Source organism: Giraffa tippelskirchi, chromosome 4, assembly GCF_054371585.1.
Source record: "Giraffa tippelskirchi isolate mGirTip1 chromosome 4, T2T-mGirTip1v1.2.pri, whole genome shotgun sequence".
Lineage (NCBI taxonomy): Eukaryota > Metazoa > Chordata > Mammalia > Artiodactyla > Giraffidae > Giraffa > Giraffa tippelskirchi.
The window spans coordinates 157127499-157139813 of record NC_137278.1 but is presented as its reverse complement, the minus strand read 5'-3'; the positions used below and the strand labels follow the sequence as shown (position 1 = coordinate 157139813).

General features: G+C 34.8%; 1 protein-coding gene and 1 pseudogene across 1 annotated transcript; both read left to right on the top strand.

Annotated features, from left to right (window-relative positions):
* Positions 1-867: 867 nt before the first annotated feature.
* LOC145544615 (olfactory receptor 6C76) lies at positions 868-1803 on the top strand. Its single transcript, XM_081587484.1, has one exon. The coding sequence runs from the start codon at positions 868-870 to the stop codon at positions 1801-1803; it is 936 nt and encodes a 311-aa protein (XP_081443610.1).
* A 6786-nt stretch (positions 1804-8589) lies between these two features.
* On the top strand, positions 8590-10175 carry LOC145545683 (olfactory receptor 6C76-like; annotated as a pseudogene).
* Positions 10176-12315: the final 2140 nt, after the last annotated feature.

The following is a 12315-nucleotide window of genomic DNA, read 5'->3' as shown; positions in this document are numbered from 1 at the left end:
TCCAAGATAGTTCTAAATGACATATATAAAGTGTTTGCATATTTCATATCTTAATTTTATACAAGAGTATTTCTGATCTTCATTAACATATTTGTAAACATATTTTTAAGCTATTAACTCAATCTGTAAAACTTATTTTATTAGAAGTTTTTAAACAGTCTATTAAAAATCACTACATTAATTGCATATCATGAAAAGTTATATTTTTAAGAAATCAAGAATAAAAGTAAGGGTTAAGAGACTCTAACTTCTGGAAACTGAATGGACTACTGGGTTTTAAATATGGATAATATTATATAAACCATAGTTTAATATAAATAAAAGTCTATAATACATTACATTACAATGACTTGGTCTCTGTATTTTTTTAAAAAAGGCAATGAATAAATTAGCAGAGGTATTATTCACTACTTCTCCAAAAGAACATTTAGAACTTTCCCTAGGAAATATTAATTAAGTTTAGTCTGATCACTGGTTTCCATTATCAGTCAGAATTTTATGCCCGGAAAAGACAACTTGAGAACATAATTTCCTCTATATTTTAGCTTAACAATGAAGCATGAGAAGAGTTCATGTTCAATCACTAGATTTTCCAGGTAACAATAGTAATAAATGAAGATACAATAGACATGCAGTAAGGATCAGAGGACATTGCATCCTACAGATGAGACTAATATTAAACAAAAGAAACACTCCTAAGATGTATAATAAAATTAGGGAAAACGAATATATGTATAAAAGTCCAGAAACTTTTTGTGAAAATAAAATTATTACTTGAAAAATAAGTGCAGACATTTATGCTTATCTAATCAATTTATTACTGTCTTGTATCTGCCAGTAAGATTTGTCAAAAATCAGCCACCAGAAATGAGAAACAGAACATCAGTGACAGAATTCATCCTTCTAGGTCTGACTGATGATCCCAAAATACAAGCTGTGATTTTTTTCTTTTTATTTCTCACATATGTGCTGAGTGTTAGTGGAAATCTGACTATCATCATTCTTACACTGCTGGATTCCCATCTGAAGACCCCCATGTATTTTTTCCTCAGGAATTTCTCCTTCTTAGAAATCTCATTTACTTCTGTCTGTAATCCTAGATTTTTGATGAGCATTCTAACTGGAGACAAATCTATTTCCTATAATGCTTGTGCTGTTCAGCTCTTTTTCTTTATCCTTCTTGGTTCAACAGAGTTTTTTCTCCTGGCATCTATGTCCTATGATCGTTACGTGGCTATCTGCAAACCTCTGCATTATACAACCGTCATGAATAACAAGATCTGCTACCAGCTTGTAGGCGGCTCTTGGCTGGCTGGATTCTTGGTGATCTTTCCTCCACTGACCATAGGGCTGCAGCTGGATTTCTGTGACTCCAATGTCATTGACCACTTCACCTGTGATTCTGCTCCTTTACTGCAAATCTCCTGCACAGACACCAGCACACTAGAACTCATGAGCTTTGTTTTAGCTGTGCTGACACTCATGTCCACCTTGATGTCAATAATCCTCTCCTACTCCTACATCCTCAGAACAATTCTGAGAATCCCTTGTGCTCAACAAAGAAAAAAGGCCTTTTCAACCTGCTCCTCCCATATGATTGTTGTCTCAATCTCTTATGGAAGCTGCATCTTCATGTATGTGAAAACCTCAGTGAAGGAAGGGGTTGCTTTGACAAAGGGAGTAGCTATGCTTAATACCTCTGTGGCTCCTATGCTCAATCCGTTTATTTATACCTTACGGAACCAGCAGGTAAAACAAGCGGTTAGGGATGTTGTGAGAAAGATGCTGTTCTCAAAACATTGACCTGACTTAAATTTTAACTAAAACAAATACAATTTTAACTAGAGAACCAATGAATAATATCTTTTCTAATATATCTTCTGCCTTATTCTATTTCTTTACAGAAACAGCATTGTTAAGGCTATTTTAAATTTAATATTCTTATTGTAAATCTTCCTTGTATGAACTTTTTTAGCGCAGTATCATTTCAGAATGTTCTTATGCAATTTCATATTATAAACTTAAATTTAGAACTAAAGGCCCTTCATATATTAACATGTGTGTGAGTGCTAAGTTGCTTCACTCACGTCTGACTCTGCGTCCCAGCAAACTGTAGCCCGCCAGGCTTCTCTGTCCATGGGATTCTCCAGAAAGAATACTGGAGTGGGTTGTCATGCCCTCCTCCAGGGGATCTTCCTGACCCAGGATTTGAACCCACATCTCTTAAGACTCCTGCATTGGCAGGTATGTTTTTTATCACTAGTGCCACATGGTAAGCTCCATTTATTAATTTCAATAATATGCATGACATTAAACACCACCTAAAATACTTGAGCAGAATAAAATTACTATTAACTCATATATGTTGAAGCTGAAACTCCAATACTTTGGCCACCTCATGTGAAGAGTTGACTCATTGGAAAAGACCCTAATGCTGGGTAGGATTGGGGGCAGAAGGAGAAGGGGACGACAGAGGATGAGATGGTTGGATGGCATCATGGACTCGATGGACATGGGTTTGGGTAGACTCCGGGAGTTGGCGATGGACAGAGAGGCCTGGCATGCTGCAATTCATGGGGTCACAAAGAGTCGGACACGACTGAGCAACTGAACTGAACTGAACATATATGTCTAAATTCAAGAGTACATACTTATGTCTCTAGAAGCATGCATATATGTATATATGTGTTCTATGTGTATACAATCATATATATGTATATTTTTATATATACATTTACACATACTCTACTTTTAATGGTTTTTATCAAGTGAAATAGAGGAAACTCAGTCATATAAGTGTAGAAATAACTAAGTAATATAGGAGTTAGGCAATGTGGAAAAATAATATTTTGAGCACGAAATTTAACTTACAATTTACTTACATTCTACATGAAAGTTTTTAAATTTTCTATGTATTTGTCATCAGGAAAACAGATTAGTAATAGAAAAATACTTTTCTACATTTATGTTTGTTTTTAGCAATTCATTGTATGAGAAGTTAAATAAGAAAAATAATGCAGAAACTATTTAATAAAAATTTCTCGAATACAGAATTTATAAAGCTAATGCTTAATGAAATTGTAATACCATGTAAACAGATTTCTAGAAGGTAGTTATATACAGGGATGGCAGCATTTGGCTTGGAAATATTTTCCATTATGAGACTCTTACTTCACACATACAAATACTAGCAAATACATACAAATACTAGCTAATAGTATTTTTTCTCTATTGATATCTCTAATAAACTTTGATAAGGTTTGACCAATATATTATGTGGGGTTCTATTGCTTGCCAAATAAACATTAAATGTAAAATCAGGTTAAGGAGGAAATAAGATATAGAAAAAACTCAGGAAGATTTGTAGGATCCCAGAAAATTCTGCATAACTCAGGAACTGGAAAGATAGATTCACTTATCTCATGACTATTTATTACTCATAATTTCTCTCAAATGCTTCCCTTTTTCTCTGTTAAAGATTTCAATCTATCTTCATTTGGTTCAATTTTGTTTCCTTCTTCCAGAATAGATCTTCCTTCATCACATAATAGATAGTACAGTTCCTTGTAGAATTCAGTTCATCCTTTTCAGTTCATGATAAAAAGCAAGACTCCCTGTCACTCAGTTCAATAAAAGTATCAGTTGGAAGAAGCTGATTGATGCCCCTCTGAGTAAATGTCGATCAAAGAATCATCTCTTTGATCCCTGACCATGAACTATGTTTCACAGGCATAGGATGCTGCTTAAATATATATATGCTAGAATTAAGTTGTCTAGATTTGCCTCTAGTTTTGCCATTTGTAGCGTGAGTTCTCTTGGTTGCAAATTTTTCACATGCGAAGGAAAGTCAATAATTCTGTTTAATCATAGATTTGTTATGTTACATATAGTTTAAGCATCTAAAACTGCTAGTAGTTGAGTAATGGTGCAATAACATTAACATTTATTATTATTATTGTTATAGTGATTAATTTCAGTCACATAGTCTGGGTCATATTGTCAGTTGAGGTGTAGGTGGAGATGGCAGAATATCCTGCTTGACAATGAGAAGTAAGTAGTTTTGGAGTAACCACTCAATTTTATTTCAGCCAACTTCATTTTGCCAGTTTGGTTGTATGGAAAATATGTCTACCTCCAGAGATAGAAGCACTTCCTAAGGTAATAGCCACCTACAGATTCTCTTAAAAGGATTAAATAGACCAGATAGATTTATGAAAGCAAAGAATTGGCCCTTTGTCTTGTCCAAGTGACATGTTTCATCAGGCTTGCAATCTTACCAATCAGAGTCAAAAGATATCATGTAGTAAAACCCAGTGTGAATGAATCACCTTTAAAAAGGTTTCAGGGACTTCTCTGGTTTTCCATTGTTTAAAAATCCACCTGTCAATGCAGAGGACACAGGTTCGATCCCTGGTTCAGGAAGATCCCACTTGTCCTGGAGCCACTAAGCACCTGTGCCACAACTACTGAGCCCGGGGGCAGTGACTACTGAAACTCACATGCCTAAGGCCCATGCTCTGCAACAAGAGAAAACACTGTGGTAAGAAGCTGGGACACTGCAACAAAGAGTATTCCCTGCTTGCCCCACCTGGAGAAGAGCCCATGCTCAGCAACAAAGACCAAAGCACAGTCAAAAATAAATAAAAATAAATTAATTTTTTAAAAAGTTTTCAGTGGCTGAAATTTTCATGTAGAGGTAGCCATATTCTTAGCAACCATATACTAATGAAACTGAGTACTTTTGAAAACAGATTGATATAGAAAATGAATATCATTGCTTTTTTCTTGTTTTTTCTTGCTGCTATGGTTTGCTTTTAACCAGACAAGCAGATATATGATGAGGCTGTCCTTCCCCTAAAACCAGCTCTTGGCTAATCAAGGATGAGCACAAATTTACCTAACTTCTCAATGTCTTGATTTTTACTGAAGAACTACATTTATTTCTTCTCTCTTCCCTTATTTAGTGCTTTATTTCTCATTTTACTCCTTAGAACTAAATGTTTGTGATATTTCTCTTTTTCTGTGTACCTCTTTTTTACCATTTTTTCAGATTGTCATATTACCATAAAATTCTATTTTACAATAATGAGCTCTATCAGTATGAATAAGCCACTTCTACAACTACATGGGGCCTTATATCTCATATTCTAATTTTATCATGAAGACATGGCTTGGGTAAGCATCACACTGAAGGGTAAACAACCTTAATTAAAATTATGAAATCAATAATATATTACCAAAATAGAATATACATTAAGAAACAAACACCCAGACATTTTTTTCTTTACAACATTGCTATGAATTTAAACTATCCTATAGCACTGCTGCTGCTGCTTCTGCTAAGTCGCTTCAGTCGTGTCCGACTCCGTGCGACCCCACAGACGGCAGCCACCAGGCTCCGCCGTCCCTGGGATTCTCCAGGCAAGAACACTGGAGTGGGTTGCCATTTCCTTCTCCAGTGCATGAAAGGGAAAAGTGAAAGTGAAGTCGCTCAGTCGTGTCCGACTCTTAGCGACCCCATGAACTGTAGCCTACCAGGCTCCTCCGTCCATGGGATTTTCCAGGCAAGAGTACTGGAGTGGGGTGCCATTGCCTTCTCCACCTGTAGCACTGAGCTTGTGGTAAAGTAATCATTCTTATAAATATATGAGACAAACACAAACAGTTGTATAGAAATGTGTATGAAAATTTTAAGGAGGAAAAGTAATTTCATTTGTAGAATCTACATTCAAAATGAAATAGAACAAGTATATCAAAATGTGTGTGTGTGACTTATTCTAATCTATGATTTAATTTTAGAAATTTTTGATCATTCATAATACCCCAAAGTAATAATTTGATTGATTATGGAGTTTGAGCAAGCTCCAGGAGATAGTGAAGGACAGGGAAACCTGGCATGCTGCAGTCGCTGGGGTCACAGAGACCAACAGAAGTGAGCAACTGAACATCAAAATGGTATTCAACTATGTAACTGATATAAATGCATATGCTCACTATGAATGCTTAAATATTACTTTGTGACAAGGGAACTAATAATATATTACTAAGTGCCAAGGGCAAATTTCCAAAATTAGAATGTGTTTACAGATGTATCAACAATTTGTATTATAATTTGTTAAGAGCACTTACCAGTGAAGGTAAATATTTCAAAATAAATACATACTTCGAGTAGATTTTCTTAAAAATAAGATCACATGAAGGCAACACAAGTTCTTTGAAGTGGAAAGATACACGTTGTGATGTTTTTATTCATGTTATATTTGACATTGTGATGTATTTTGATAACTTTTATCGATTAGACTTCTAGTACTAAAGTGCTATTATTGATTGTAAAAAAAGTTATTGAAATAGATTTTACTTATATGATATGTTCATTAAGAAGATATTACACTAATGCATATTTCTAACACTGAATTTGGTCACTGTGGAATAAACTCCACTTAATGTGCTCACCTGGAAAGTATAGCTATGTGTGTGTGTGCTTAGTCACTCAATGCTGTTCAACCCTGTGGCCCCATGAACAATAGTTTTGATATACATTACATATATATTCTGTATATAAGTGTGTCTTGGATTTCATACTCAGCAGTCGGAAGGAATAAGTAAACGTAAAAGTGAAATCGGATGTGCTTCTAATTTTAGTGGCTTTGCTCAAATATTCAAAGGCAAATTCATTCTAAAGAAATATTTGCTAGAATGCTCTATCTCAAAAAGTCCTCGTAATTTTAACAACGTTTCACAGCCCATGGAACTTGATGTTTTTCTTTAATCGTCTGTGCCTTACTTTTTTTCACATTAAACAGATTTCTGCACATCATTTAAGAATCATGCTTAGATCATATGAAAATAAAAATCAGAGCATGTTGGTTTGCTCAGTCTCAGTTCTCTTCAAATATTGGCTAACATCCAGCTGCACGATTTCCTCAAACTTCCCCTGTGCCATAGGTCCCATGATCAACCAATTAAAACATGATTGCCAAAGCAGATCTTGTACGTAATTCATCAGTACCCTATTACTGTTTATCCCAAAAGTCATTAAAAATTTGTCTCAAGGAATATTTATGAAGTTATAGGTAGCAAAGCACATTAAAGGTGCTAAGTTTACTCCTTTTCAAAGGAAAATAAATGGATATGCCCACTTACCTCAAAATATCAGAGAAGCCTATTAAAGAAATATTCTCAAACATTTATTTCATTAATAGCAGCAAACTTCTTTCATCTAGAGATTTATGTCAATATGACAGGTGAAATATTTCAAGATTCCAGGTTTTTACACAGTGTTGGGAAAAGATACATAGAAAATATCTCATTAGGTTTTTGGAGATGGGATAAAAAGGTATTTATGAGGGATTTATAGCTCTGTTGGAGGGAAGGAAATATATCTATGACTGGTCACTTCTTATTTAAGAGAATCAAATATATCACCTTAAATATCTAACTCTAACCATCAAGCATTTGACAATAAGTATTCTCAACTTATTTTCATAGGATGCTCAGCTTTTATATCTTATATAACATTGATTCACTGCTGCCTGTCTCTCATATACATGAATATATATGTATATACATAAATATACATACATATTAATATAATAGCTATATTGATAATCTAAATAGTTGAGAACTTTAAATGGTGATTTATGATCAGTTAGTAGAAACAGGTGCAGCATAGGTTGCTTTTCTTAATTTACAGTTATACTTTAGAAAGACATGTGCGTACTCTTGGTGTGGGTGTCCATGGTAGGTTTAGACTCTACACATGAAGTATTTGTGTATTTGGCATCTAAATCCATTGTTGAAGGATTCTTATATCATTATCATATTTTGTGAAGTGTTGCTTGATGCCCCCATCACTTTGGTATATTTACAAAATGAATTGTTAGGCATTTTGAAACAATCAAGTAAAAAATACTAAATTGAATTTTCATGTTAATGTAATGAACAAGGTAATTTAAGAGTTCAGAAGCCTCATTAATATGTGATAATGAAATAACTATTTTATTATAAAATATGTTGTGCTGTTTATATAAATCATTTTAACATACAGAAATATTTGAACACAACACTTGGATAACTCTAATTTTATAAGAAACAGGCAATATTGAACAATTAAATGTATGATTGGCTATTTTCTCAGAGAGAATTCAGAATGTCGCTGAGAAATACTAATTAGGTTTAGGTTGACCAGTCCTTTACATCATCAGTCAGTACTTTTAATCCTAAAAACTTGAATTAAAAAAGGAGTAATATTATCTATATGTTAACTCAACGCTGAAACATGAGACGAGCTCATGGTCAGTCACTAGATTTCCCAAGTAACAACTGTAAGGAGCAAAGGCAGAGTGAACATGTATCAAGGAATCAGAGGACATTATGCAGAGTAATATGACTGATATTAAACTGAAGACATACCCATTATGTGTATAATGAAATTGGAAGAAGTGTAGAATGTGCATGTAGAATCTCAGATACTTTTCATGAAGACACAATCATTATTTGAAAAAAAGAGACGCTCATATTTGTTTGTCTAGCCCATATATTGTTTCTGTCCTGACTTTCCCACAAGATTTGTCAAATCAACCACACAAAATGAGAAACAGGTCATCAGTGACAGAGTTCATCCTCCTGGGTTTGACTAATAATCCAGAAATGCAAGTGGTGTTTCTGCTTTTTACTTCTCACATATGTGCTGAGTGTTAGTGGAAATCTGACTATCATCATTCTTACACTGCTGGATTCCCATCTGAAGACCCCCATGTATTTTTTCCTCAGGAATTTCTCCTTCTTAGAAATCTCGTTTACTTCTGTCTGTATCTCAGGATTTTTGATGCACATTCTAACTGGAGACAAAGGAGAAAAATCTACTTCCTATAATGCTTGTGCTGTTCAGCTCTTTTTCTTGATCCTATTTGGTTCAACGGAGCTTTTTCTCCTATTGATAGCTTACGGTGAATGGTGTTGGATTTGTGATCTCCAAAGAAGAAGATTTAGATTTGGGACCAGAGACCAGGCTTGATCACTGAAGAGCTTTAGTGTAGCAAAGTTTTATTACAGTGAAAAAGGACAGAGAAAGTTTCTGACATAGACATCAGAAGAGGGACGGAGAGTGCCCCCCTGCTAGTTTTAGCAAGCTGTTTTATGTCTGTTGGAAAGTTATTAATCAGATAAGGCTGAGGGAGTTTCACCAGGCCCCTCTCCCATAGTATGCATTTTTGAGATAGGATGTCACAAGGAGTGTCATCCCCCAGCCATAAAACAATTGATATGAATACTGATTTGTTGAGCTGCTATTAGCCCAAGGTTTGAGAAAAGAAAAAAAGTTAGTCTTGGGTACAACCATTTGGAAGAAAGGCAAATTCCAAAGTAAATACATAGTTTCATTAACATAGCTTAAGAAGAACATTTCCATAAGAAAAATGCATTGGTTAGCTCAAGGTTTGAGAAAAGTTAAGTTCAGGTGGAACCAGGTGTCATCATAGCAACACAAAATTTTAAGAGAAACTTGCAGCCTATTTCCTCTCTTGGGAGACCCCTGGCCTTCCTGCCTGTCACTCTCTCACTATCATCTATGTCCTGTGATGTTTATTTGGCTATCTGCAAACGTTGCATTATACAACCATCATGAATAACAAGATCTGCTACCAGCTTGTAGGCAGCTCTTGGCTGGTTGGATTCTTGGTGATCTTTCCACCACTGATCATGGGGCTGCAGCTGGATTTCTGTGACTCCACTGTCACTGGTCGCTTCACCTGTGATTATGCCCCTTTATTGCAAATCTCCTGCACACACCCCAACACTCTGCAGCTTGTGAGCTTTGTTTTAGCTGTGCTGACTCTCATGTCCACGTGGATGCTAGTAACCCTTTCCTACTCCTATATCCTCAGAAAAATTCTAAGAATCTCCTCAGCTCAACAAAGAAAAAAGGCCTTTTCAACTTGCTCCTCCCATATGGTTGTTGTCTCTATGTCTTATGGTAGCTGCATCTTCATATATGTGAAAACCTCAGGTAAGAAGAGATTGCTTTGACAAAAATAGTAGCTGTGCTCAGTACTTCTGTAGCTCCTATGCTGAATCCATTTATTTACACCTTAAGGAATCAGCAAGTGAACCAAGCATTTAAGGATGCTGTGAGAAAAATTCTTTCCTCAAAAACATTGATACAACTACAATTTTAACTAAAATATACATGGCTTTAACCTGAAAACCAATAAATAATTCAGCATTAAAATCTCTGTCCTTTATTTCTTCTCAGAAATGCAATTGTTTAGGCTATATTATTTAATATTCTTATATTGCAATTATTTCTTTTTTTAATTTATTTATTTTAATTGGAGGCTAATTACTTTATAATATTGTAGTGTTTTTTGCCATACATTAACATGAATCAGCCATGGGTTTACATGTGTTCCTCATTCTGAACCCCCTCCCACCTCCCTCCCCATCCCAACCCTCTGGGTCATCCCAGTGCACCAGCCCTGAGCACCCTGTCTCATGCATCGAACCTAGACTGGCGATCTGTTTCACATATGATAATAAACATGTTTCAATGCTATTCTCTCAGATCATCCCACCCTCGCCTTCTCCCACAGAGTTCAAGAGACTGTTCTATACATCTGTGTCTCTTTTGCTGTCTCTCATTTAGGGTTATTGTTTACATCCTTCTAAATTCCATATATATGCATTAGTATGCTGTATTGGTATTTTTCTTTTGACTTATTTCACTCTGTATAATAGGCTCCAGTTTCATCCACCTCATTAGAACTGATTCAAATGTATTCTTTGTAATGGCTGAGTAATATTCCATTGTGTATATGTACCACAGCTTCCTTATCCATTCATCTGCTGATGGACATCTAGGTTGTTTCCATGTCCTGGCTATTATGAACAGTGCTATGATGAACATTGGGGTACACATGTCTCTTTCAATTCTGGTTTCCTCGGTGTGTATGCCCAGCAGTGGGATTGCTGGGTCACATGGCAGTTCTATTTCCAGTTTTTTAAGCATCTCCACACTATTCTCCATAGTGGCTGTACTAGTTTGCATTCCCACCAACAGTGTAAGAGGCTTCCCTTTTCTCCACACCCTCTCCAGCATTTATTGCTTGTAGACTTTCAGATAGCAGCCATTCTGATCGGCATGAGATGGTACCTCATTGTGGTTTCGATTTGCATTTCTTTGATAATGAGTGATGTTGAGCATCTTTTCATGTGTTTGTTAGCCATCTGTATGTCTTCTTTGGAGAAATGTCTGTTTAGTTCTTTGGCCCATTCTTTGATTGGGTCGTTTATTTTTCTGGAATTGAGCTGCAGGAGTTGCTTGTATATTTTTTAGATTAATTCTTTGTCCATTGCTTCATTTGCTATTATTTTCTCCCATTCTGAACGCTGTCTTTTCACTTTGCTTATAGTTTTCTTCATTGTGCAAAAGCTTTTAAGTTTAATTAGGTCCCATTTGTTTATTTTTGCCTTTATTTACATTACTCTGGGAGGTAGGTCATAGATGCCATTATTTCTATAGCATAAAACCTTTATGGAATGATCTTATGCACTTTTATATGATAAATACAAGCTAGAGATATAGATCCTTCATATATTATTATGATATTTTATATATGTACCTTAAATGATATATATGATTTTAACCAATAACTAAAATATTGAGCAGAATAATATTTCCTTATTAATTCATGTATGTCTAGATCTAAAATTATATATATATAGTTCATTACAAAAATGAAATATTTATATGTATGTGTCTATGTGTATACACACATATTTTATATGTATATGTACACATACTCTGTTTTAACGTTTTGTTTGAAATGTAATAGAGGGAACTCAGCTATATGGGTATAGGAATAACTGATAAAAATAAACAGTATAAAGTAGCTCAACAATATGAAGAAAGAATGCTGATTTATGAGCATGAAATTTGACTCACAATTTACTTATATCATACATAAAAATGTTAGAAGTATATTATATATTTGTCATCATGACAGCAATCAGTAATTGGAAAACTATGTTTTCCAAGCTTTTGTGTTTTGAAACAATTTATTGTATGGGAGTTTAAACAACATAAATTTTGATACAATAAATTATCCCTTTAAGAAGAACTTCGTGAATGTAGAACTTGTATAATGATAATAGTTTAAGAAATGGTAATACCATATAAACACATTTCTAGAAGATAGATATACAGGGGAAATAACAACATTTGTTTTCTTTCTTTTTTTTTTTTTGCAAGATTCAATTCATGCTAATTGAATTACCCAATCCAATCAATGTCTACTTCCCTTGTGGCTCAGACGGTAA